At 35.3% G+C, this 27017-nt stretch overlaps 1 protein-coding gene across 2 annotated transcripts; it reads left to right on the top strand.

Moving 5' to 3' along the window:
* Positions 1–2752: 2752 nt before the first annotated feature.
* On the top strand, positions 2753–24417 carry slc6a13 (solute carrier family 6 member 13). Of its 2 annotated transcripts, none has more exons than XM_052598455.1 (15): positions 2753–2902; positions 9420–9611; positions 11765–11899; positions 12685–12825; positions 12943–13030; positions 13208–13340; positions 14346–14480; positions 20426–20529; positions 21369–21493; positions 22367–22479; positions 22841–22978; positions 23068–23170; positions 23358–23458; positions 23844–24014; positions 24154–24417. In XM_052598455.1, exons 1-15 carry the CDS (start codon positions 2896–2898, stop codon positions 24316–24318), a joined length of 1851 nt encoding a protein of 616 aa, XP_052454415.1. In that variant the 5' UTR covers positions 2753–2895; the 3' UTR covers positions 24319–24417. The 2 variants fall into 2 exon arrangements, with proteins under 2 accessions (XP_052454415.1, XP_052454416.1); XM_052598456.1 differs by lacking the exon at positions 2753–2902 and adding an exon at positions 9130–9196.
* Positions 24418–27017: the final 2600 nt, after the last annotated feature.

Genomic DNA, 27017 nt, shown 5'->3' with positions numbered 1-27017 from the left:
TTGGACTCTCATTCTGACGGCACCCATTCACTTCCATTGGTGAGCAAGTGATGTACTGCTACATTTCTCCAAATCTGATGAAGAAACAAACTCATCTTCATCTTGGATGGCCCAAAGGTGAGTACATTTCAGTATACTGTATGTTAATTTTTGATAAACTATTCCTTTATTACATCTTTGAGTTAGTAGAAGTGACAGTGAGTTTCCCATGAATTAGAAACACTCCCGTCTCAAACCGTTCTAGCGCTTTCTTTCTGTCCTGTTTTTCTTTTGCCAGATTCTTTTATGCAAGCGGTCTCCTACTGCGTCTTTAGGAGCCCAGCACAGCCGTTAACTGAGCACGACATGCTCCAACTCATAATTAACAGCGTTCCCGTCACAGTTAAGACGAGGTGATGCTAAACGAGAGAGACGGAGCAGCTTCCTCCGTGAGTCCAGAGCCGTGACCTGTGCAAGGGATGTGGAGAGATTTGGGGACAAGGGGCAAGAAAAACATCTCTGAGTTCCTCTTTATTGATGCTAAACGTTTCAAAATCACAATGTGGAACAATAAGTTTGGACAAGATCTTGCCGTTTTCCCTGTTTCTGAGAAAGGCATGTGTGTAATTAGATGCTCAGAGAGAAGTGAACACCCTCTAATGGTCTGTAAACATCTTTTATAATGTGCCGCTGCTCCAGAAGATGCCAGAGAGCCCTACTGCATATTTCACAACATAAATTATATGCATAAGCTACCGTATTGGCAACTGACCCCTTAATTGGTCAAAACCGAATTAAAAAATTTGACTAAACAATACTCACTAATAAAACATCCAGTTTAAATCTCAATCGAAAATCATCGAAAAAAAAACTTTAAAATATGTTTACATAATATTTGTTGCTTTGTAGCCTTATTTATATTTATGAAAAATATATTTACATTTTGTGATTTTTAAATACAACAACATTTTATAGTGTAATAAATTTTAATTGATTATTGTTTCTGCACTGCAGTAATGAAAATGGGATGGTTTTTGCATTATGACATTTATTATATTATTATTAGTGCAAAATGACAAGAACCAAATAAGTTAAATATTAAGAAAAATACTCAAAATATGAATATAAAAAAATATAAACTGATTATCAGTCTTTCTCTCTACAGATTTTTCCATGCAGAAATCTTAGTAGTCCTAAAAAATAATCAAATTTATTTAGTAAACTGTATTACTTTTTGGGGTGAAATATATAACCCTGACTTGTTCTTGAGAGGACATCAGATTCATTATAATCTTTTGTCAAGAATAATGATTAATATTTGTGCATTTTCATGGAAAATAAGCTGGAGATTGAAGATAACTAGATACAGCCCTGGTATATAAAAATAAATAATTAATGAGTTAAATTTCAGGAAAATTATTACAAATATTTACAACAAAATGTCAAAACTTCTTATTCTCCAACAAGCCTCACCATCTCGATAGTCCCAAAATAATCTGAATTTAATGACCTGGACATGTTCTTGAGATTCATTATAATCTTTCATTATAATAACCCCAAGAAGAAATTAATAATAAATTAAGTATTTAGTACTATTAAGATTTTTGCATGGCACATTTGTAGAGAAAAAGACTGACATTTATACACATTTGGAATATTTTTCCTGATATTTCTCTCATTAATGATTTATTTTTATACATCAGATCTGTATCTGGTTATCTTCAATCTCTGGCTTTTTCCAGAAAATGCACTAATTCCAATCATTAATATTGAAGTATGAATATCAGTCTTATTCCCCAACAAATCTTGATCGAACAGTCGTAAAATAATTAGAATTTAATAAACATAAAAATGAAATACTGCAAAGCTCTTATAAAAGGCTCATGCGCAGCAGTCTGGACAGCAAGACCATGATCAAATGCTGAAGTCTCAGATGTTTCTCCTGAGAATAAGACTCCAGTAATCTCATGTGAGTGTCTCAACAACCTCAATATGCTCCAGGGTCATTTCTTAGCCCTATTCTATTGCCCAAATTTGCTGTTTTTATCTCTCCTGAAGACTTTAAGAAGAAACATCTGAGATGAAATGGAAACCTTGAGATCTGCATTAAATCCCAGTTATAAACGAGCGACAGTCTGCGCAGTAAAACTGTGCTCCGGGAGAGCGGTGTGTGCGCTTTGTTCTCCTAAATGAGCATCATTGAGTTTCTGGGAAGAAAAACACTCTTCCTAAAGCATCAGTATGCAGAGAACGCCTGAACACACAGAGAATGAGCAGGAGAAAGGAGTGAATGAGGAACCGCTTCAATTCACAGACAAACTTGAGTTAAGGGGGAAAAAAACATCCAAGTTGTAATCAATAATCAATTTTACAGAAATTAGTTTAAGGTAATACTAAGAGGGTGTTTAGAGTGCTTTGGGTTCACTGTTTGTTTAACAAAATGCAACTAAAAATACTGATAAAAAATGGAAAAAAAAAAGAAACTGAGTGCACTTTTCAAATAAAAATTAAATATTGCAATAGAAATGATTCTGCTTTTGACTAGTATCCCATGCTCCTCTCTGGAGGATCATTCTGAGCCCCGTTTATTCAGCTCCTGAGAGGCTGGTGTGATCAGGGTGGTCTTTTGAGATGGAGCCAGAATGCTTGGTTTCTCTGGTGTCCTTCAGCTGAGAGAAACACAAAGCTTCACAGGCTGAACGAGCGCTGGGTGACGGCGTTATGCAATCGGCCGGTGCCCCACTGAAGCCTCAAGCTCTCAGTGTTTTGTGAATGGGAGCGAGAGGGAGGTGCAGGGGGGAGGAGTTGGACTAGGACCATCCAGAGCTGACAGACGGGATCTACGAAACCAGAAAACCTCCACATTACAGAGCAAAACCTGAGAATATACAGGAAACCTGACACTGCAACGTTCTAATGAAAGGTGAGCTTTCTCTTCTTCATGCATCTTCAATCTAATGCATTCTTGTGTGTGCATGACTTTTTTTTTTTTTTTTTAGGTAAATGCAACTCTATGAGTGCATGTTTGTGTAGCTTTATCTCTTTGATTCTATTAAAACTAATTTTTACTGTTACAAATATTATTTTCACCTTCAGCACAATTTGACTTCTTTCCCTTCTAAATAACTGATGCTTTTCGTTCACAAAAATACTTGTTTTATAAATGCATGCAGAATTTGCAATACAGTTGAAAAGTTTGGGTCAGTATGATTTTTGGTAACACTTTAGAATAATGGTCCATTAGTTAATGTTAGTTAATCCATGAACAAACAATGAACAATGCATTACTGTATTTATTAATCTTTGTTAATGTTAGTTAATGGAAATACAGTTATTCATTGTTAGTTCATGCTAATTCACAGTGCATTAACTAATGTTAACAAGCACAACTTTTGATTTGAATATGCATTAGTAAATGTTGAAATTAACATCAACTAAGATTAATAAATGCTGTAGAAGGATTGGTCTTGCTTAGATCATGTTAACTAAAGTAGTTAACTAATATTAACTAATGGACCATTATTCTAAAGTGTTACCAGATTTTTTTATATATATAAGATATTAATAATTTTATTTAAGGATGCATTTAATTGCTCAAAAGTGACAGCAAAGATATTTATAATATTACAAAATTATTACACGTAAATGCTGTTGTTTTGAACCTTCTGTTCATGAAAGAATCCTGAAAAATAAAATGTATCACAGTTCCCACAAAATATGATAATCAGCACGTGACACTGAAGACTGGAGAAATTATGCTGAAAAACCAGCTTTGATCACAGGAATAAATTACATTTGAATATATATACACACAGAACATGTAAAGTGTAAAAATATTTTACAATATAACCATTTTTTCCAGTGTTTTTGATCACATAAACACGTGCGCAAAAGAGACTTATTTCAAAAACATTTGCAAATAAATTCCAAACTTTTAAACAGTAATTATATTCGTCTACAATTATAATTAGACCATTTGTTCATAATTTTTTTTTACGATCATGAGATACAACTATTGAAGATGACTAAAAACAGTAACCAGTTGCCTGCAAAGCAATTAGTTATTTTTGCTTTGTATAAAAAATCTGGTCAGACTGAATGCAGACTCCACGTCTGAGGATTTGCAGCGCTTCATGCACACATCACATGTGTGATATACAGTGTGAAGATGTTTTGCGGTTCGTTCCTCTGGGAGTTTTCCACTAGCATGTTCAGATTCACAACATGTTATTCTGCTTGTATGATTGAAAATAAACTCATTCATTTCAATTTGTCAATTGGTTGACAGCTGCACCCATTAAATAAAACTTTGTGAATCAGTTCAATAGCTGTGAATCCCAATAATGAGCTGCCAAGCTGAAGGATCTAATGACACACGAGTGTGATTTACGGACGCTTGAGTTTGGCCCCACACTGACTGTGGTTTTGGATTATTTGAGGATCTTTCTGCCTGGACGTCCCAGCTTTATGTCAGCAAGTTGAGAGATTTACTGAGCCGGCAGAGATTCTGGCAAACAGCAACTTTTGGCAAGATGCCATTTTTATATTTGTCCTGCAAGTATCTACCTGCATCGAGAGCTTTTCTATTTCTGTCATTCCTCATCCTTCAAAGCGTAATTTGATATCACAGATAGCCCTGAGGACACGTCAGTGCTCTTAGAAAGAGAGTTTGCTCTTTCATATCTAATGAGAGTTTGAGAAATAACTGAGCTCATATTGAGACACGTTTGGTTGCAGGCTAATCTCGTCAGATTTGATGATCATATATCAGAGATTAGCAGGGTCTTTTTGAGATGTTAAGGGACTTGGTGTCTAAAAAAGTACATGCATTTGTTGGAGATATTGTTGAGACATTACTCTGGTATCTTTGAGAAAGCGGAGCACAGTTTGAGATATTTGTAGATCTCCTTTGAAACTGATATATGTGTGATTTTAGCAGGGTTTTTCCCTCAGATACAGTACATCCGAGAAGCAGGAGAATTCATCAGTTTGCATTACAATTGGTGTCTTGGAGAAACTATTGAGATGATAACGAGATCTATGTGCAATTGCTCTTTTCTTTTGCTGTTTTTGAGAAATCTGAGAACTGTTTGAGACATTTTTGAGATCTCTTTTGAAATGTGAGATTAACAGGGTTTCCTTTCTGAGCAGAAAAACATCTGAAAAACAGTGGATCTAAGGAGGTCGGTTTGCATCTCATTGGTGTCTGGGAGAAACAGCTGTGATGTTAAAGAGACCTTTGTGGAATTCTTCTCTCCTTTGGAATCTGGGAGAAATCTGAGAACTGTCTGAGATATTTTTAGATCTCTTTTGTAACTCTAGAGATGACACATAATATTATCTGGGGGGTTGCTCTTGAAGGAGAAACATCTGAGAGGTGGGAAAATTGAGCAGGTCTGCTTGCATTCTGTTGTCGAGAAGAAACAGCTGAGATATTAAATGGATATTTGGGGAATTCTTAGAATCTGTGTGAAATTTGAGAACTTTTTGAGATTTTTAAAGATCCCTTTTGTGACTCTAAAGAGGATATATGTGATTAGCAGGGTTTTCCTCGATTTTCCCTTTAGGAGAAACATCTAAGAAGCAGGAGAATTCAGCAAGTATATTTGCATTACATTGTCTAGAAACAAATGAGATATTAGAGAACTTTCTGCAGTCCCTCTTTTCTTTTTTGTCTCTCTGAAAAATCTGCAGTTTGAGACATTTTAAAGTTTTTTTTTTTCCTCAAAAGAAATCTGAGAAGTTGGAGACTTGAGCAGGTCAGTTTGCATCTCACTGGTGTCTAGGAGAGACAGTTGAGATGTTAAGGACATCTATATGCAGTTTCTCTTTTCTTGAAAAATCTGAGGACAGTTTGAAACATTTTGAGATCTCTTTTAAAACTCCAGACATGCGTGGGTTTATAAGAGCCTATTCCATTTACTCTCCATTTAAACCTCGTATTTTTGATTAAAAAGTTTTTTTTGTCTTCTAGTGAGAACAGACTGAGAAGCAGAAAACTCGAGTAGAAAATATCTTTGGTAATGTGGAAAAAGATACTTTAAATGTACAGTTTGGTATCATAGGCAAATCGTAGCACAGATTGGATGCTTTTGAGATCAATTCTGAAAGACCTGAGATCGCACCAAGAACACATTATGAGAAGCAAGTTATTTAAGCATCTAATAACCAGATCTCTTTTGTGTTTTTTTTTATTCTTGGGGTAAACAGCACACAGAAGCTCAGCTCTGTAAGACTAACTTGTGATCTCATCTCTGGCCTTGTGAAAACTGCAGTAAACTGTGATCAAACCGCCGCCATCTTTTTTAAACAAATGGCCTTCAATCCCAGAAGTCTGTTCTAGCTCATGCTTCCAGCTCTTCATTCCTTCAGGTGTCTTGTTAATGCAAGAGTCTATTTTTACCAGCCTGGTAATGCTTTTCACTCACAACTGTGACAGTAGAGGCGCTGTGCTGTTTCTGGACGAGAGAAAGAGCACTTTCTCAAGGCCTCTGGCTCTGCGGGACATCCACTATGCTTGTTGTTTGAAAGCTCAAGTATGTGGAACAGACGTCTGTCCCTCGAGGGACGGAGACAGGGAGACCTGTTAACTCTGGACCCCTGGAGCCTTGAAGCAGGGTTATGATCCAACACCGGAGTTGTTTAAAATTCTGTGAGAATTTGCTTAAAATCAAAAAAAATCAAAATTAGGGCTGTGGAAAAAAAATGATTGCATCGCAGATTCTCTCTCAGACAGGCCTACATACTTTATAAACAGCCACACTCTGCTTGCTTCCAGTTCCTTACAAACATTTCAACCTAAAATTATCGTTCATAAATTTCGAAAAGTTTAAAGTGGATCACAAGGGTGTTTACATTAATCTTGTGTCATTCTGAGCCGAGGTGTGACTCATGACTCAACTGGACACACAAGTTCTGTTCTTCATTAGCATTTGATTATGAAGTTAAAAACTAGATTAGAGCGCCATCTGCTGTAAAGATTTAGCTCAGATAAGAGTGAATCGCAATGCATTCAGAATCAATCCACGAATCGCGATGCATCGAATTTATCCCAGCCCTAACTAAAAATTTATTTAAAACAAAAATAATAACATGTCCCTTGCTTCTTAAAAAAAAATCAAGGTTATAGGAAGCCATTGGCCGGGTTTCCATCAAAAGTTGCACATTTTAATTATGCGCAAAATTGGAATGTCGCAACTTGAAAAATGGTGTGTTCCACGGTTGAAATGAAATGTTTATTAATGTTTATTTTGTGCTTTACTTGAACTAAGGCACTATTGCGATCTGTCACTACACATTAAATAGCCACAAAAGTGTTTTATTTTTAGTAATAGTATTTGTTTGAATTTCGCAAAAAAAATTACAATTTGAAAGGTGAGAGTCTTGTCCGGTCTGTCGGCACGTTGTCCGTTTTCTCTTTAATGTGCGATGCATTTTTCACTGCGTGAGAACATGATTTGTAGTGTAACAGCGGCATTGTTTGTCAGGGATAGCAACCGTAGCTAAAAGTGGGTGGGTCTTTGCAAAAGGTCAATTCTACAGAAATACTTTGACGATAGATTTTGCTCATGTCACTTTGAACATTTCAGATGCTGTGAAATGAGATCAGTCTGCTGATTAGTCAGGTTTTGCCATCCCATAGCGCAAAGATGCGACTTTGTAATGCGAATGGAGGAATTTATTCGGCGAATAAGTTAACCATGTCCCATTATCGACATTAACCCTTTTTCGCACAAGTCTAAAACCACCTCAAGTGAGCATAAAACTTTTCTTTTTCAAAATTTGGCATTTCCATGACTCGTTTCTGATGCGATACTCAAAATGTGCATTAAGACTTAAGGTTAATGGAAACATAGCTATTGTGTCGATTAACTCTTTACCTGCCATTGACTGAATTTTCTGGCTTTACGTGTTTTTGCCGTTTTATGGTTGGAGATGCTATTACACTTTATCTGAAAGAGTACTGAATCTCCAGATTGAAACATGGTGAAGAAGAAGCAGAGACAAGCGTTTACATATGTAAGCAGATGCATATGAAAAATTACTCGATCTTCGAGCATGTAAATAAAAAAATGCTGGCAGCGAATGGCAACTAAAAAGAAAAGATGCTGGTGGAAAAAGGGTTAAATGATGTGACCTATTCCTTTAATGTCTTTGACTTGGTCTTGATTGTGAAGGGGCCACTGAAAGCACAGATGAGTCCGACCCGTTAATTCAAGCTGACAGATCTGAACTCAATGAGTGAGTCTTCTGTTTCGCACACAGAGCGAGTCCTTTCCCACAATGCTAGTGTGATCTGTTACTAGCGTGACGTACAACAGACAGGATGTAGTCACCAGCATTGCACTAGAACAGGGATGGCTCACACAGAAATGAGTTCTGTCATCATTTCATCATTACGAACCTTCAAATCAAACCTGTATGAAAAAAAGTCAAAATTTCAGTCAAATATACAGTCCTGGATGCCTGTTATTATTTATTTAAAAAATAATAAATGCACTCTAAGTCGCTTTGGATAAAAGCATCTGCTAAATGCATAAATGTAAATACAATAGTAGCAAACTTGTCTTAAGTGATTTTTAACATGCTGCTATGCAGATTTTTGAAGCATTCAAGTGTTGCTACGCAGTTGCTTTGTGGTTGTTAAGTCCTACGTGTTTTTAATATGATGCTATATAACATTAAGCATTTTAAGTGTTTTATTGGATACCGCTATGCAGTTCCTAGGACGTTGCAATGTGGTTGCTAAAATAGCCTGAGAGTTAATATATTGCTATACAGTTGCAAAAGCAGTCAGTGTGTATTTTATATGTATTTTATTTTGTTGCAATGCAGTTGAGAAAATATGTGAAATTGGTATTCATTTTACATATTAAAACTGGTGTATGAAATGGTGAATGAAAATTATCTAATTTAATTTTCATTTTGCACCAAACTTTGCACAAATGTAATGGAAAATGTAAATGTTAATACAGAAATGCATTGCTATTTTACATATTGCATTGCCATTTTGCATATTACATCCCAAATTGAATATTGCTACCCATTTGCTTCCATATTATGTGGCTTCTGAATGCAACAGTTACAAATGTTATGGCAAAACATGCAATAATATGTCAGGAATCCACCGCATTCACACAAACATACAGTCTTCTGCTGGCTTTTGTGCTCAGACTGGTTTAAAAGCTGCATTTATGAAAGGATCGGGTCTGAATGGGTGTGTCCAGGTTTCATTTCTTTACGCTTTACCAGAAAAAAAAAAGACGTTCTGTTTTAATGTGAATGAAAACACAGTTTCTCTATCTGTCTTCTGATTGAGAGACTTTCACTTAAAAGACAGAATTAAATTAATTACACAGTACATTGATTCATTAACCAAACAATGAGTGCTGCTATTGACCTAACAGCGGTCATCAGATTCATTTTTTGTTTTCAAACAGAAGAGAAGGAGATGATGGACCCGTCTAACGGGCTGAACCGGCCGCTGGAGATTGTCCCAAACACGGAGGTGAAGATGAAGGACAGAGGACAGTGGAGCAACAAGCTGGAGTTTGTCCTGTCGGTGGCCGGAGAGATCATCGGACTGGGAAACGTGTGGCGCTTCCCGTATCTCTGCTACAAGAACGGTGGAGGTGAGGAGATGCAGAACTACCATGATACTGATCATTATACATGTCCAAAACATGCTATCACTATGATACCATGTTCAAAAAGCCATGGTATACCATGTTACAGCTCCTAAATAACAAGGTTTGACAATGGTAAATCACAGTTTAACATAATATTAACATGAACATGTCCATAAACCTCAATTACAGAAATGCAGAAATGGTGCTACTATGGTATTTTGGACATTTAACATGGTATTCTGGAAAATGAAATGGTACATGAACTGGTACAATGGTATATAAAGAAGTAACAGTCTAATATAATTTGATGTCATTATTGTACCATGACACTTGGCCCAAGAAAACATGGTTTAATTGTAACATGCAAAAAAGGTGATTTACCATCTTACATATCAGAAATCAGGCAATTACCATGGTACATGTCCAGAAAAAACAACAACAACGCATGTGTCTAAAAAAGCATGGTGTCACAATAGTACATATTATAAAAATCATGGCTTTATCATAGTACATGTCAAGAAACATGTTATTTACATAGCACATGTTTTACATGGATACATGTACAAAAAAACTAAGTATTATCATGGAACATGTCCAAATGCATGGTATTACCATGGTACATATGCAAAATATGGTATGTCCATGGTACATGAATAAAAAACAAGATTTTATTATGGTACATGTACAAAAACATGGCATGACCATGGTGCATGTTATTACCCTGGTATGTCTAGAAAAACCCAAAGTATAATCATGGTACATGTTCAAAAATATTATATTACCATGATACGTGTACAAAAGCATGATATTATCATGGTGCATATCCAAACAATATGGTATTACCAGATTAAATGTCCAAAAAATCATGGTATATGTCCACAGTATTAGTATGGTATCAGTATGGCACATGCTCAAAAATATACAATTTCCTTATTTTATGTAAAAAAAATAATAAGAATAATAATAGGGCATTAATATAGAATATGTCCAAAAAAAAAAAAAAAAAAGTCTGATCATGGCTGAATAATTTCATGTTTATAATCATGCTGGAGTGCTCAAAATTGTGAATATATATGGGAATATACTTCAGAGACATTTTACTCATAAGAATTTCTAGGGGTGCCAATAATTGTGTCCAACGAGTATTTGAGAAAAACATTAATTTCATAATGATATTTCCCCTCCTTTTTAAATTCTTATTATCCAATGAAAGGATACATTCTTGTGAATTTTTTTAATAAAAAATCAAAAGGATGAAGAATGCAGATGAATTTTCACAGCCTTATTTGATCATATTTGCCAAGGGTGCCAATATTTGTGGGCATGACTGTATGTTAGTGTTAGATAATACAGTTTTTTAGTACATATAATTATTTTAATACATTTATTATTTATATACTTTCACTAATCATATCTATCAAATTATTATTCTTAATTTTAATGTTTTTTAGTTTGATCTTGTTTTTCTGTGGTTACATTACAACAGGAATATTTTTTCTACTCACAATTGTATTGTATTTTAAACAAATTAATTATTTTAATCAGTTTATCAATGTATCATTCATTGAAATCGATTATTTATGTATTCACATATTTTTAATAGTCAATTATTTTTAATTATACTTACTAATGAATCTATTAAAATTAGTTTATTTAGCGGTTTTTAATCAATTTAATTGCTTTTTAGTCCATTTTTATTGATTTTGACCTTATTTTAAAATTTATTTTAATGTTATTTGTAGCTTTTAACATTGTTTTTCTCTAAACATTTCCATATACCCCCATGAACTCCCTTGTGACCCCCGTGGTCTCTCCGGACCCCAGTTTGTAAACCCTTAGAGGATCCATCTGGGCAGCAAAAGTTGAGGATTTAATAAGGATCAACACAGATAGTGAATGTGTTTAGCGTTTGCCAGGTGTTTGTGAAACTGGCCTTATGAAAGCGTTACCAGTTCAGAAGGTGAAAGGTCACAGCTGTTGTTTGATCAACCCGTAGCGTGTGTCCATACAGAGACGTTTGGGCCTTTGGAAACATTTCTTGCGTTTGCTGAATGTTTCTCCTGAGAAACAGACTTCAGTAATCTCACACATTTCTCCCCTTGAGCCTCAAACTCTGATTCTCCTTCTGTATGACTTACGTCTTTATCCTCTTCCAGGTGCATTTTTCATCCCCTACCTGATCTTCCTCTTCACCTGCGGTATTCCCGTGTTTTTCCTGGAGATCTCTCTGGGTCAGTTCACCAGCGAGGGAGGAATCACATGCTGGAGGAAGATCAGCCCGCTGTTTGAAGGTGAAGCAACGAGATGTTGGTTCCTTGGATCTTTAAATGTGTAGCATGAAAAATTACAAACCATTACAGTATGACAAGAGCAGTTTGTGTGTTATATAAGTGCACAGGAACCAGAGGGTACAAAAACGATGTTTAACTCAGTGGTGCTATTATTATTATTATTTGTGGAATAAAACAGAAATTGTGATTTTTGACCTGTTCCACTTCAGAAGTTCGGGCCCTTTAAATAAAAATAGTACAACAATATTGTTTTGAAATATTGTTAAATAAATATTTTATTTATTTATTAAATAATCTGAATAGCCCAATGTTTTGTGCGAGATCAGTGTTATTTTATTATTGTTTAATATTCATTAATATTTTAAAATTGCTTTCCTTTTTATATTTTAGTTAGACACTTTTGTCATTTTTATTATATTTTTTTTTTTTTAGACTTTTTAATATTTCTAAATAGCTTTAATTTATTTGTATTTATTTTTTGGTATTTGCGATACTTAACCTGATTTATTTTGATTAGGTGCCATGGTATCATGTCTAATTTTTGTAATTTTTAATTAAAACGTAACTTTTTATCTAACATTTCTTATGGTATTTTCTTTTTACCAAATTTCCATTTTTAATCTTTTTTTTTTCAGTCTACAAGAACAACATATATCCATAGTTCTATTTATAAATGAATGAATGAATGAATGAATGAAATTGTGGTAATAATGAAGTGACGTCATTTTGCACAGTTGGATTGTCTCTCCGTTTGTCACAAGCTGTTGTTCTGTCTGTAACTGCAGGCATTGGTTACGCCACTCAGGTCATCGTGGCTCTGCTCAACTTCTACTATATAATAGTTCTGGCCTGGGGAATATTTTACCTGTCCTTCTCCTTCACCTGGAACCTGCCGTGGGCCTCCTGCAACAACACCTGGAACACAGGTGAGCTTCACATCACATCCACACACCTGTAGCTTTATGTGCTTCTGGATTATCACTGGTGCATAAGGCTCAATGGTTTTTACTGTATATAATCCAGGGATTCCTGCTGTTTTTTAGATGCTTGTGTGGAATTCCAAAGACGAAATGTATCCAATGACCAAACTTACCTTGATAACGCAACATCACCCGTCATTGAGTTTTGGGAGTAAGTTTCATTATATCTTCCTGTCTATCTTTTAGTTCCAGATACAGTAAATCAAGCATAAACCAGATAAATGCCTACATTTATGCCACATACACAATCCTGAAAGTTCTCCAGCTGACCAAGTGCACGTGGTTTGAAGAAGGCTGCAGCTGATGTGTTATTTCTGTCTCTCTGTAGACGCAGAGTTCTGCGGATCTCGTCTGGGATTGAGGAGATAGGAACGCTGCACTGGGATCTGGTCTTCTGTCTGTTGTTGGCCTGGGTTCTCTGCTATTTCTGCATCTGGAAAGGCGTCAAATCCACCGGCAAGGTACGTGAGTTAAGACCTGGGGTGCGTTTCCCAAAACCATAGTTGCTAACTAAGTTAGCAACTCTGTTGGTTGCAATGCAATTTCCCGTTTCCGACCAACTAAGTAGGTAACAGGTTAGCAACTATGGTTTTGGGAAACGCACCCCTGATGGTTTCTTTCTAGTTTTAGTTCGTTCAAATTATACATCAGATTCAATTAACAATTTCATTTGCAATTTGCATTTAGTAGAGATCATGCAAATGCTATATTAATTACCAAAATTGAACAAATATTTTAATAAGTATAAATAAAAACAAAATATCCATTCCAAAATATATATAAATATATATATATATATATATATATATATATATATATATATATATATATATATATATATATATAAAAAGATGTAAAAATATTTGAAAAATATGACCCCGGAGCACAAAAACAGTCAAAAGTAGCACAGAGATATTTATAGCAATAGCCAAAAATACATTGTATAGGTAAAAATTATTAATATTTATTTTATGCCAAAAATCATTAGGATATTAAGTAAAGATCATGTTCCATGAAGATATTTTGTAAATTTCCTACCGTAATATATATCCCAAAAAAAATTTTATTAGTAATATGCACTGCTAATAATTAATTTGGACAAATTTAAAGGTGATTTTCTCAATTTTTAGTTTTTTTTTTTGCTCCCTCAGATTCCAGATTTTCAAATAGTTGTATCTTGGCCAAATATTGTCCTCCTAACAAACCAGACATCAATAGAAGATTTCCATTGCTGTTTAAATATTTTTGCTGTATAAACTGTATTTAAAAAACATTAAAAATGAATGACCCATATGATTTTTGTTGTCCAGGGTCACAAATGTGAAAATTATAATATTATAAAATAACAGTGATTTTTTACATTTATTAAATGTGTTCAATTGTGTGTACATTTTATTTGCTGTCATGATAAATATCCAAACATATGTTGTCCTTTGGCTTCCTGCTGTGTTCCTGTCACTCAACAGGTGGTGTACTTCACTGCGACCTTCCCGTATTTGATGCTGTTGATTTTACTGATCAGAGGGGTCACACTGCCCGGAGCATCCCGTGGGATCCAGTTCTATCTTTATCCCGACCTGGGACGGTTAGCTGACCCGCAGGTATTATACATAATTAACTTTTCATCTACTGCAGTTATGACTTGAAAATTCTTCTTGTCATGACTAGAAAGAGACATTCTGAACTAGCAAAAGTTAGTCTAGGATTTCGTTTTTGGTAATTCCTCTGGACATTAGCAAACTGTTTTCTTTTAAAAACACTGTGCCTCCAGTCGAAAGGTCACGTGATTTGTCTACCCAGGTGCTTTAGTCGAGGCCCGGAGCAGGACACCCAGCAGGGAAACATTGTTTTCTGTACTTCTTTGATAGCGTCCATCTGTGCGTTTGACCTTTGGTCCGACTTCCACATCTGTGTCACTAGAAGAGCCCACAAACCCACGTGATATCTGAGAACAGGCCACGGCACGGCCACCCAGATGCATCCCAGCATTCCTTAACATCAGCTTAAAACATCTCCTTGCCTACATCTCTGTCTAGCGACAATAGCATTTTTGGTTGGATTCGACAGACAGCATTGGTTGTGTTCGCATGGTTTCATCTTATAGCAGTATTCAAGTGATGCTAATAAAAAAAATCTAATTGGGTTTACATGAACAGCTAATCAAGGTTTGACATTTCTGGATGGATTTTAGAGAGGAAATTAGTTGTGTTGAAGTTATTTCATCTTAGCAGTATAAGAATGAGGCCAATTCAATAAATCTTAGGGTTTAGGCAAACAGGTGAAGTTTGGTATTGTTGGTTCGATTTGAGAGATGGCATTGGTTGTGTTGATGTTGTTTCATCTTAGAAGTATTAAAATTAGGCCAGTTCAACTAAATCTTAAGGGTTTACATGAGAAGCTGGACCAAGTTTGGGATTTTGGGTAGTTTTTGAGAGATGACATTGAATTTGTTTACAATATTTTATCTTCAAAGTATAAAAATGAGGCTAATTCAATAAAATCATTGGGTTTTGCAAACAGCAGTGTTGTGCTAGTTACTAAGAAATAGTAACTAGTTACAGTTACTAGTTACTTAATTCAAGAAGTAACTCAATTACTTTGTTGATTACTTACACCAAAAAATAATGCATTACTGTTAAAAGTAACTTTTTAGTAACTTTTAAAAAAAACTTTCTTTAATGTTCCCATTAATGCACTTTTATGTGTTATGGTCTATACAAACACAAAGTAAAACAGAAAGTAATTTTTAAACACTATTTTGATTGAGTCAGACCAGCACAAACTGAATATTGTATATCACAAGAGTTATTAGTAACACGTTACTGTCCGACACTGGACAATACTCTTAGAAAAAAAGGGTTCATTGGGGTTCTATATAGAACCATTGGGTTCTTTACTCAACTCCAAAGAACCTTTTATGCTAAAAAGGTTCTATAATGACAAGAAAGAACCCATTTGGCACAAAGGTTCTTTAGGCTATTATTCATTCATATATTACATTATACTGTAACATATTGTATTTGTAATTAAATTAGGCCTATTGTTTGCAATAACTTAACATCACATTTTAATCATGCTGATTTTTGGAGAAAAACTGAAATGGCACTCTTTGTGTGTTATCGATTAACTACATAAAATTATATAAATATATACATTTTCTAATCCCCATATCTTGAATTTTGTGATCATTCATTCAAATGCATTTGAATACACTGAATAATGCAGTGAAAGAACGTACTCAAAATGCATACGCATTCAAATGATTCACGTTCCGAACTCGCAAGCTGATTATAATGATTCGTGATCCCGCTCCGAACTCCGAAACTGACTCAAATGATTCGCGAACCCGCTCCCAACTCTCGAACTGACTCAAATGATCCGCGATCCCGCTCCGAACTCCAAAACTGACTCAAATGATTCGCAATCCCCAAACTGACTCAAATGATTCGCGATCCCGCTCCGAACTCCGGAACTGGCTCAAAAGATTCGCGAATCCGCTCCGAACTACCGATCTGATTAAAATGATTCACGATCCTAACTCCAGAACTGACTCAAATGATTCACGCTCCGAACTGCCAAATGGACTCAAATGATTCGCAATCCCCAAACTGACTCAAATGATTCGCGAACCCGCTCCGAACTCCCAAACTGACTCAAATGATTCGCGATCCCCAAACTGACTCAAATGATTCGCGATCCCGCTCCGAACTCCCGAAATGACTCAAATGATTCGCAAACCCGCTCCAAACTCCCGAACTGATTAAAATGATTCCCGCTCCGAACTCCCAAACTGACTCAAATGATTCGCGATCCCCAAACTGACTCAAATGATTCGCGAACCCGCTCCGAATTCCCGAACTGACTCAAATGATTCGCGAACCCGCTCCAAACTCCCGAACTGATTCGCGATCCCCAAACTGACTCAAATGATTCGCGATCCTGCTCCGAACTCCCGAACTGACTCAAATGATTCGCGAACCCGCTCCGAACTCCCGAACTGATTAAAATGATTCACGCTCCGAACTTCCGAAATGACTCAAATGATTCATGCTCTGAACTGCCAAACTGGAGGAGCCCATAATTTGAAGCTACCAGGTGAGCAGATCACTCTCTCACTATTTGATTGCTCTAGTCTTTATCCACTCATCATCATCATCCACCAATCAGAACACACGAGAACTCTTTGATCACAGCTGCTGTGCTTCAAAAGCTCTTGCAGCAGCTCAACACTGGTTTTCTCTGAGGTGGTCGGATCACATCAGATTGTGGTTAATCTTGCAGATCATGACTTATATCTACTCTTCCTCTCCCTGCAGTTTGGTAATATAAAGATTACTCCTTTGAACTCCCACCTCTTCTGTGGGTTTTATTGTTCTGGGTCTGAATTTGGGCTCCTGGGGTCTCAAAAAAGAAACATATTCAATCTCCAAGGTGAACGTTATGACAACACCAGTGTTGTGCTAGTTACTAAGAAATAGTAACTAGTTACAGTTACTAGTTACTTAATTCAAAAAGTAACTTAATTACTTTGTTGATTATTTACACCAAAAAGTAATGCATTACTGTTAAAATGCATTACTGTTTTTTAAAGAACTTTATTTAATGTTCCCATTAATGCACGTTTATGCGTTATGGTCTATACAAACACAAAGTAAAACAGAAAGTAATTTTTAAACAGTATTTTGATTAAGTCAGACCAGCACAAACAGAATATTGTATATCACAAAGATTTCTGAAATAAATAACAAAACACCTGAATAATATATTCAGAATCAAAAACTAAAGTGGCTTCTGCATCATAAAAGCTGTTGTGTTGAGCCCTTAAAAATGTTCATTTCACAGCTTAAGTATGAAAACTATCAACAATGAACAACATAACACAAAACATATTGAAATAAATAAATGAAAGCAATCTGAATTATTCAGAATCAATTTTGCGAAAGTGTGTGCGCAGATTATGAATTTGTGGGTACAGATTAAAAAACCGAGGGTACGGTTTACAAAATCTGAGCACACGGATTGGAAATTCGTCGGCTAGGATAGGACATTCGAACCAGAAAGACACAGCTTACATTTGACTAAAAGGTTTTTGTCTTAACGGTCAAATAAAGTGAAATAATGAGCATATTTCCACTTTGAGAAACTCGTGTTGCTCTCGCCTTGACTCGCCATGACTGCCGCACATACTTGAATAAACGGAAACACGTCCACAGTGCGTCTTCATGTTTACAGTGGTTGGCATCCACCAATCCTACAATGCCTCGCACCTGCAAACAGGTTAGGCTGCACTTCAGTCAAAATTAATTAATTTTTGAAAAAGTACCACATGGTAACGTAACAAGTTAATTTATTTAAAAAGTAATGCATTACAGTATTAGTTACTGTCAAAAATAACTGTTACTGCCCAACACTGGGCAAACAGCCATGCCAAGTTTGGCAATCAAGATTAGATTTAATTGTTGGCTATGGTGACTTATATAAGTATAAACTGAATATATAAGTATAAACTGAGGACTATTCAACAAAATCTTACGGGTTTAATAAAACATAGATATTTTGGTTGTATTTCAGAGATAACATTGGCTGTGTTAACGTTTCATCTTATAAGTATATAAATGACGCCAATTCAACAAAATATAATGGGTTTAAGTGAACCGCTAGAAAAGTTTGGCACTTTTGGTTATATTTGAGAAATGGCTTTGGTTGGGTTGATGTTATTTCATCTTAGAAGTTTCATAAGGAGGCCAATTCAACAAAATCTTAAGGATTCACATGAACAGGTAGACATATTTAGTCATTTTTGGTTGGATTTAAGCAACAGCAATTGCTGTTTTTTTCATCTCTTGATCTTAGATATAAAAAAGGCAAATTAATCAGATAACAAGGTAAACAGTTGGACAAGATTGGTCAAATTAATCTAATACAGTTTTCTGTAAAAAAGCAACATAAATTGACATTCATAACCCATTGTAATCCTTTAAAGGTTGGATTTGTGAGATAATGAATGATGTTTTGACATCTCTTGGACATCTCTTAGTCTTAAATGGATACACATTAGGCCAAAATAGATTAAACCTTTAGTTAGAAAAGCAGAGTTGGCCAAGGTTAACTGTTGATCTTAAACTTTTTCAAAACTTGACTGTCATGGGTAAGATTCTTTAAAATCAGTGTGAATCAGACATAACTCATTTTAATTTGTATAGTTTTGTAGGGTATTCAACAATATTTCATGTTAGATTCAGCCTTAAAGAAAGAAGCATAATAAGTCTCTTTTTGGTCAGTATGGACATTGTGGTTAATTTTGGAGATAACCATTGCTGTGTTGATGTCATTTCATCTAAGAAGTATAAAATGAGGCCAATTCAACAGAATACTGTGGGTTTATGTGAACAGCCATATAAACTTTGTGAAATCAAATTGATCTAAGGCTCCAACAACGTAAGCATTATGGTTCAGATTCTTTAAAATCAATGTGAGTCGACATTCATATTAATCGACATTATATTAAAACTCATTTTAATTCTGCAAAGTTTAATTTTGAAATCCTTTGGTCTTTGATGTGTAAAAATGACGCCATGATTCATGAACCCTTCAGCAAGAAAAGTAAATGGTCGGTCAAAGTTAGACAAATGAGTGATCTAAGGTTTGAAAAATGTAAGCATCATGGGTCAAATCTCACGTCTTGCTTCGGACATCAGTGGTGTTTTTAGCACAGTTCTAGACCTCAGGTGATAAATGTGAGGTTTTAAGGGAAGTGTGAGGAATTTTCCCAATGGAAAAACACAGTTTCTTCTTCACATAGTCCTGGCTACAGAGTTGAAGCGATCAAACACATGATTTTCACTTGCTAAAAGACAAAACGCTGAAGGATCCAAGCATTATCTAGAGACCAATCACTCCTTTGAAAAATAAGCAGTACTTTTTATATGACAGAGGTCCTGTACAGCATATTAGTGTCACATTTTAGCATTTTTCTGTCATAAACGCTTTAATGCATCCACATCGCCCTTGGCAGCACAAGAACAACCTGACTTACAAAAGATCAATGTGTGAGTGTTTGATTGACAGGCTAACAGGAAAACCACAGTCAGCATGTTTTTTTCCCAGATCATGTCTAAACCAGTTTCAGGCATTTAAGACTAATAAACAAGGGGTTACACAAGCTCTAGGAATCCTACAACAGCTCTAGTCTTTCATCTCATCTATTCAAGCTTGTTACCTGAATCCAAATTAGTTAGTTAAAGCTGCTAAAGACATCACAGGTAATTCCTGTCACTCAATATTTGACACGTTCCGCTGTAGTGTACATTGTGTTTGTGATATTAGATGTCACAAAACAGCTAATAAAACAAATAAAAACGAAACAATATCATATGAATCCAAAGAAGCTATAGAGCACAAATGTGATTTTAAAAAAACTTTTAAAACCTGTAAGAAATGGATGAATTAGAAAGAAAATGTTTTTTCTCTATTTATTTGACTGCACATCAGTATGTTACAGCTGTGATGGTATTTTAAAAGCCAAAATGTATTTTTCTGGATTCAGGTGTGGATGGACGCAGGCACGCAGATCTTCTTCTCATATGCTATATGTTTAGGTTGCCTTACTGCACTCGGAAGCTACAATAAATACAACAACAACTGCTACAGGTGAGAAAATGGTCAAAAACATCAGCGTCCATCATGAGACAAACTGTGAAATGTTTCTTTACAGACATTTAATAATAGCAATCCAATGTATATCATATATTCTTTTGTTGTCTTTGCCTAATGGTTAGATAATGGGACTTGTGACCCAAAGGTTGCAGGTTTGAGTCTCAGTACTGGCATGGCTTTAGGTGGGTCTTATTTACTATGATAATGAGTCAATATAAAAGGTTTTTGAGTCTTTTTAGAAGTGGCATAAATGCAATCCAATAATTGATCCTAAGCATATATTAAGCAGCTGAATAAAAAAACAGAAAAAGAAATAAAACCCACGTGTGAATCTTTGGGTGTAAGTAACAATGGTTCACTGACTACACTAATTTAAATCTCTAGATTGGTGAGAACTGTGTTTGATTCACTAAAAAGATTTGACTCTTTAGAATCATTTGGTTCCAATATCTTTTTTTAAAGAACCAGTTCTGAATAAGAGCCAGTTTTTGGTACTGTAGAATATAAGTTGTGTTGAAATAGTTTTTTTTCTTCTTCTTCTTTTTATTCCCCCCACAAGTCCCTCATCAGACCGTATTATGACGTAATGAGGGAAGAAAGGAAACTTGTTTGTCTTATTGTGTCTCGTTGCTCCTCTGAATTTCATTCTATTGCCACATGCCATTGTTTTCTATTAGACTAAACATCTCAAAGAGATTCTCATTTTCCAGTGAGTACATAAAGTCCTAAACTTGAGAAATGTGTGGTTTCATACTTTGAAATCCAATCACTTCAAGTCTTCAATGGCACTTTTTCCTAACATAAGCTTTTTCTTGGTGTTGGTCTGTTTTCAGGGATTCTTTGGCTTTGTGTTTCCTGAACAGCGGAACCAGTTTTGTCGCTGGTTTTGCCATCTTCTCGATTCTCGGCTTCATGTCTTATGAACAGAACGTCCCAATTTCAGAAGTGGCCGAGTCTGGTGGGTGCAGCTTCACCAATCACCAAATTTTATACACAGTAATATCCAGAATTTATAAAAAATAAAAGAAAAAATATATTATACAGTTAAATTCTTTACATGAAAAAATCTTATTTTATAAAATTTTATATGTATAATGCATTTACACACACAACATGATTTATGTAATATCTTTGTAATACATTAAATTTGACGATTGTATTACATTTTATATAAATACATGTATACATTGCAATTTTGAATTATACATTTTGTGCTCTACATTGTAATAAAAGCTTTTTTGTAAACAAAACAAATATTATTGTAATAAATGCTATTTTTGTTTTTCCACTTCAAATTTTTTGTTTTATTCAATGTGTTACTTGCCGTTTCTTTCTAATTGTTTGTGAAATTTTATAGCAATGTTTCTACACCATTTTGTATTTCAGTGTCATAGAGGAAGATATCTGATGAAGGTCATGTGACCAAAATGTTGTTATTAAACATTTTTGATACTTCTTGCATACTTTGATACTTTTCCTTTAGTGTAGTAAACCATAAACATTTCCAGCCAGGTATTTTTAGATAATTGACCCTCAGCTCACAAACACAATGTAATCTCTGTCTGTCCCAGTGCACATACTGTATTTGTCTGGTCAAGTTTGTTTGTAAATGACCCAATTTTTCTTTTAATATGTCAAGGTCTGTTTAATCAGATTTGTTCTCTAAATGACATTCTAAATTGATTTTTCCGACAATACACTTGTTTTTTTGGGCTCCATGTGATGCGTATTTACCTTAAACCAAACATATTAAAGAGAATTTGAGTTTCACATTTTGAGTTTCTTAACTTTTCTAATGCTGCTATTGTGTTTTCTGCATGGTCTCTTTCAGGTCCTGGTTTGGCGTTCATTGCATATCCGCGGGCAGTGTCCATGATGCCCATCTCTCCGCTGTGGGCCTGTTTCTTTTTCATCATGATTGTACTTCTGGGGTTGGACAGTCAGGTATGAATCTTCACTGTTTTTTGTGCTTTATTGTTTTTTACAGGGCCCTAAGATTTCCATGATATTCTTTTACTGTTTTAAATTGAATGTCACATAATTTTGCAAAGGCATTATTACAGCAATATACTTCTCAGTGTACCAATGGTAATAACAAAGAACTATTAAGATTAACAAATACAATTTTGGGACATGGAATACATAGGGCCCTACATTTCAACATTTTATTCTGTGCATAATCCTGAATCATGATTTGAAAATGTTTGCATACAGTGTAATATCAATCCCCAAACTGACAAATAATGACCCAAGTGTCTAGTAAAAATCAGTAAGTCAGAAGATGTGGTTTGTTCTTTTGCTCTAGTTCGTGTGTGTGGAGAGTCTGGTCACGGCTATGGTGGACATGTACCCCGCTTTCTTCCGGCAGAAGAACCGCAGAGAGCTGCTCATCCTCGCCGTGGCCGTCGTGTCCTTCCTCGTGGGACTCATTATGCTCACAGAGGTACTGGACCAACTCCTCTGACTCTCATCATTTTATCCTTTGATTTATATAATTGCCAGATTAATAGATGGTCTCCGTCTGTCTGTCAGGGTGGAATGTATGTCTTCCAGCTGTTTGATTACTACGCAGCCAGTGGGATGTGTTTGCTATTCGTAGCTATTTTTGAGACCGTCTGCATCGCTTGGATATACGGTGAGACTCTTGTTATATTGCCATGCTGTTCAGAGCCTGTGCATTTGGTGCAGGAAGCAAGAAAATGCACATTAAATTACATAAATGATAAAATATTTAAATGCAAATTTGCAAAGTTTTGAAATGGTATCATCTGTCACATTTGATATTTTTGGTAATTTCCTTGCTTTTCTTTGTTGCTTCTCAGGTGCTAATCGGTTTTATGACAATATTGAGGACATGATTGGTTACCGTCCTGGCCCGTATATTAAATACTGCTGGCTCTTCTTCACCCCAGCCACATGTTTTGTGAGTCATTTACCTTCTAGACCGAATTTACCTTCAAAGATTAGTAAATTTAAAGTTTTTTTGTAACCTTAAATAACTTAACTAAACGTCTTTAGATTCTCCTATAAGTTTGTCTTAATTTTTATGAATCAATTTTGATAAATAATTTTTAAATGCCACAGAACTTAGAGCAACTTTTGTGAGGTAAATGCATTAAGATGCATCAAGTACCGAGTTCTTGGGATTTATAGTGACATCTACTGGTGTGGATGCATCACGATGCAACTTCAAAAGAATTTGGTTGCTGATGCATTTGTAGAAACTCTCCCTTTCTAAAGATTTGAATTCACTTTAGTTTTACGATCAGCCGCTCTAATCTTGTTTCCTGTGCTGCTTGTCTTAACAGGGTACGTTTGCGTTCTCCCTGATCAAATACACTCCTCTGAAGTATAATAATGAGTATGTGTACCCGTGGTGGGGTTACGCTCTCGGCTGGCTGCTGGCGCTCTCTTCTATGGTTTGCATCCCGCTGTGGGTTGTTTCTAAACTGAGCATGGCCAAAGGTTCACTGAGAGAGGTGAGTGTGACAAAACAAAAGAAATAGCATGCTTAAAAAACATACTTTTATCATTTCTGCATATGATGCACAAATATGCAAACTATTGGCATTGGCTAAGTAGTGCGTTATTCCAAACCTTTCTGCTTTTCCTCCTCAGCGGATCCACGAGCTCATCACGCCCTCACCAGACCTCCCCAAAACCAGACGAGAGCAGGAGAAACTTCAGGCCATCTTTGCAGCCGACGGCGACACTCTTCGCCAGCGAGGCGGTCCGACCAAAGATGGGTACTTCCCCGTCAGCGAGAAGGAGTCGCACTGTTAGCTCAGCCGTCCCGTGATGGACCACTGTATGTTTCCCTGAGGGTGGTGCTTCTAAACCTTCCCATGATACCTCACACAGTACTGGCAGCCAAATAAGCATTACGAAATAATCCACCTCTCCTCGGTCTGTCTGAGAGGGGATTTGAAGAGCTTCATGCTTGTTCTCATTGACCAGAGCACACAGAAACACAGTTTGTGTCAATATTCTAGACAGCAGAATGTAGTCACTTATTTTAAATGTGATGTTGAGAGAAAGCTTAGGGTTAGCTGGTGATACTTCTAATTTATGTCTTAACTAAGCTTAACTAAGTGCAGACCCGTGCACGCTCAAATTTCATTGGATAAGCATTACGGGCAAGATTTTTCATGCACTGGTCAGTTTTGAGATTTTGGGCTGTGTGGCTTTCCATAATATGTTTCTGAGTAATGGAAAGAAAACATCTAAAATACACTTTGAACTTTGCATTTTATCTATTGGCATCTGAGCATTTACATTTTTAAAGACCATTTTTAGGCCATTTTCTCAAAATGAGATTTTACTCCACTTACAGTAAGTAGTATGTACTTACACCAAGCTTAACAGTTTTAGTCATATTTATATTCTGAGGGTTTTTATAGAGGGGTTTGTTCACACGTCATTCGGTTGATTTTTCTAAAAACATGGTGACTTTTTTCTTTTCTTTTTTTGTCTAAATAAATATTTTCTGATAAAAAGAGAAGAAAAAAAAACTCTCTGTAGTATATGGACCTGACTATATCGTTGATTCACCTGGGGTGTCTGGCCTTAAATTAAATATGGTCTGATTAGCGTGAGTATTTTTGGTTTCAGTGTGGATTTTGTGTTATCATGTGCTTCTAGGATATATAAAATTTTGCTCTCAGTAATATTGACACAAAAGTTGAACTTCTGCGGACTAAACTTGGCCAAATATGAGCATTTGCGGTAGATTCAGAAAGGCTGAAGTGAATCATCCAAAGCCTCTTGGATCTTAAAATGATGGAGTGAAGGGTTGGATCTGCATAAGAATTGATATTAACTAATAGCACACTCGGAAGTATTTTTTCAGCATTTATTCACCCTCATGTCATTCCAAACCTGTATTTCTTAAGCTTTATTTCTTCAGTGAAACATGAAAACACCCCGGTCAGTGTTTTTATTGTAAGCAAAAGGGCAGTTTGGATGTCTTATTTTAATTTATCTTATTTTATCTTAGATCCAGGCTGTAAGCATGTCTTGAACATTGGGTTGAACTTTTTTTGTTTGTTTATAATTGGAGAGATGCTGTTACAAATTATTTAAAGTGACTACAGATTTGAGGGGAATAACGAATAATAAAGATAGCAGTACAAGAACAAACATAATGTAAGTAATCATTTGAACTATTTCCAAATAATTACCATATTTGTAGGTCAAAACACAAACACTTACTCTTAATATTATGTCTAATATGACTAAGTTACGTTAAATGGCTTTGTTAAAGTTTCTTGTCTCTCACATTCAATTAAGTTACAAAGTAGCATTTAACTTTAGATTAATTATCTATTATTTTTCCATTCAAAGCGGACGAATTTGACAAGAAACTATAATATTTTGCATGATCGCTGCATATTACTTACATTTCTATTATTAAACAGTTCTCACTTATTAAATGTTTGCGGCCTTATATCTTACCTCCAGCTTGTGAACCGTTAAAATGCAAATGAACCGCTGCGCGTGAATTCATGTTCCGCTTCTGTGAACGGTAAGCCCCGCCTTCTTTGATTTGATTGGCCTTCGCAAACATTTTGACGTTGACGAGCGCTGTTAGACCACTGAAGCGGATATATATATATATATATATATATATATATATATATATATATATATATATATATATATATATATATATATATATATATATATATATATATATATATATATATATATATATATATATATATATATATATATATATATATACACGAGTTTGGAATGACATGAGTCATCAAATAATAATTAACCTACTTTTTTTATTATTATTATTAATTAATTATTTTCCCCGTCAAACCCTTTGCCCAGCAGATAATAGAGTAGAACACCATCAAGTTGATGTTGGAAATAGAATCTGGAGTGTCTTTTAGGACTGTTTCAGTTCAAACAATCATTGCATCTGCTTTCTAAGGAAGCATTAGTTTTTTTTTTTTTTTTTTTTTTTTTTTTTAAAGTATCCATGTGGATGTGCATCATAAATACAGCAAAGCCTGGGGTTTTATACTCTTATAAACTATCTTTATAAGTTATAAATGCCTATGAAGGTTTTAGACTAAAGCCTATAGATCTGATAGTATTACATACAGGAATCAGGAGGAGTACAATGGTACTGTTTTGAGCTGATGTGAAACAATTTACAGTGTTACACAGGGTCATTCATCATTTTTGTGCACTTGTTTAAGAATATTTTAGGATACTCAATCATTGTATCTCATGATTTTGTATTTTTATTGTGGAACTTTATTAAAGCTGCGTACAATTGTCTTGTAGAATCTAATGTTTAACGAATGTGAATGAAATTTTAACATCTACACAACTCAATCAGATTGCATATTGAGGACCAATCAGATGTATTTCTTTTTCTTTGTTTTCACTGTTTCAAGATGTATATGAAGTGTTGCAAGTGTCCTGTGAAAGCAGACCACCAGCAGTCTTTGTGTATATAACCT

This window comes from Carassius gibelio, chromosome B25 (genome assembly GCF_023724105.1).
Source record: "Carassius gibelio isolate Cgi1373 ecotype wild population from Czech Republic chromosome B25, carGib1.2-hapl.c, whole genome shotgun sequence".
Lineage (NCBI taxonomy): Eukaryota > Metazoa > Chordata > Actinopteri > Cypriniformes > Cyprinidae > Carassius > Carassius gibelio.
Note: the sequence above shows the minus strand (reverse complement) of the source record. Positions and strands in the feature narration are given on the sequence as shown.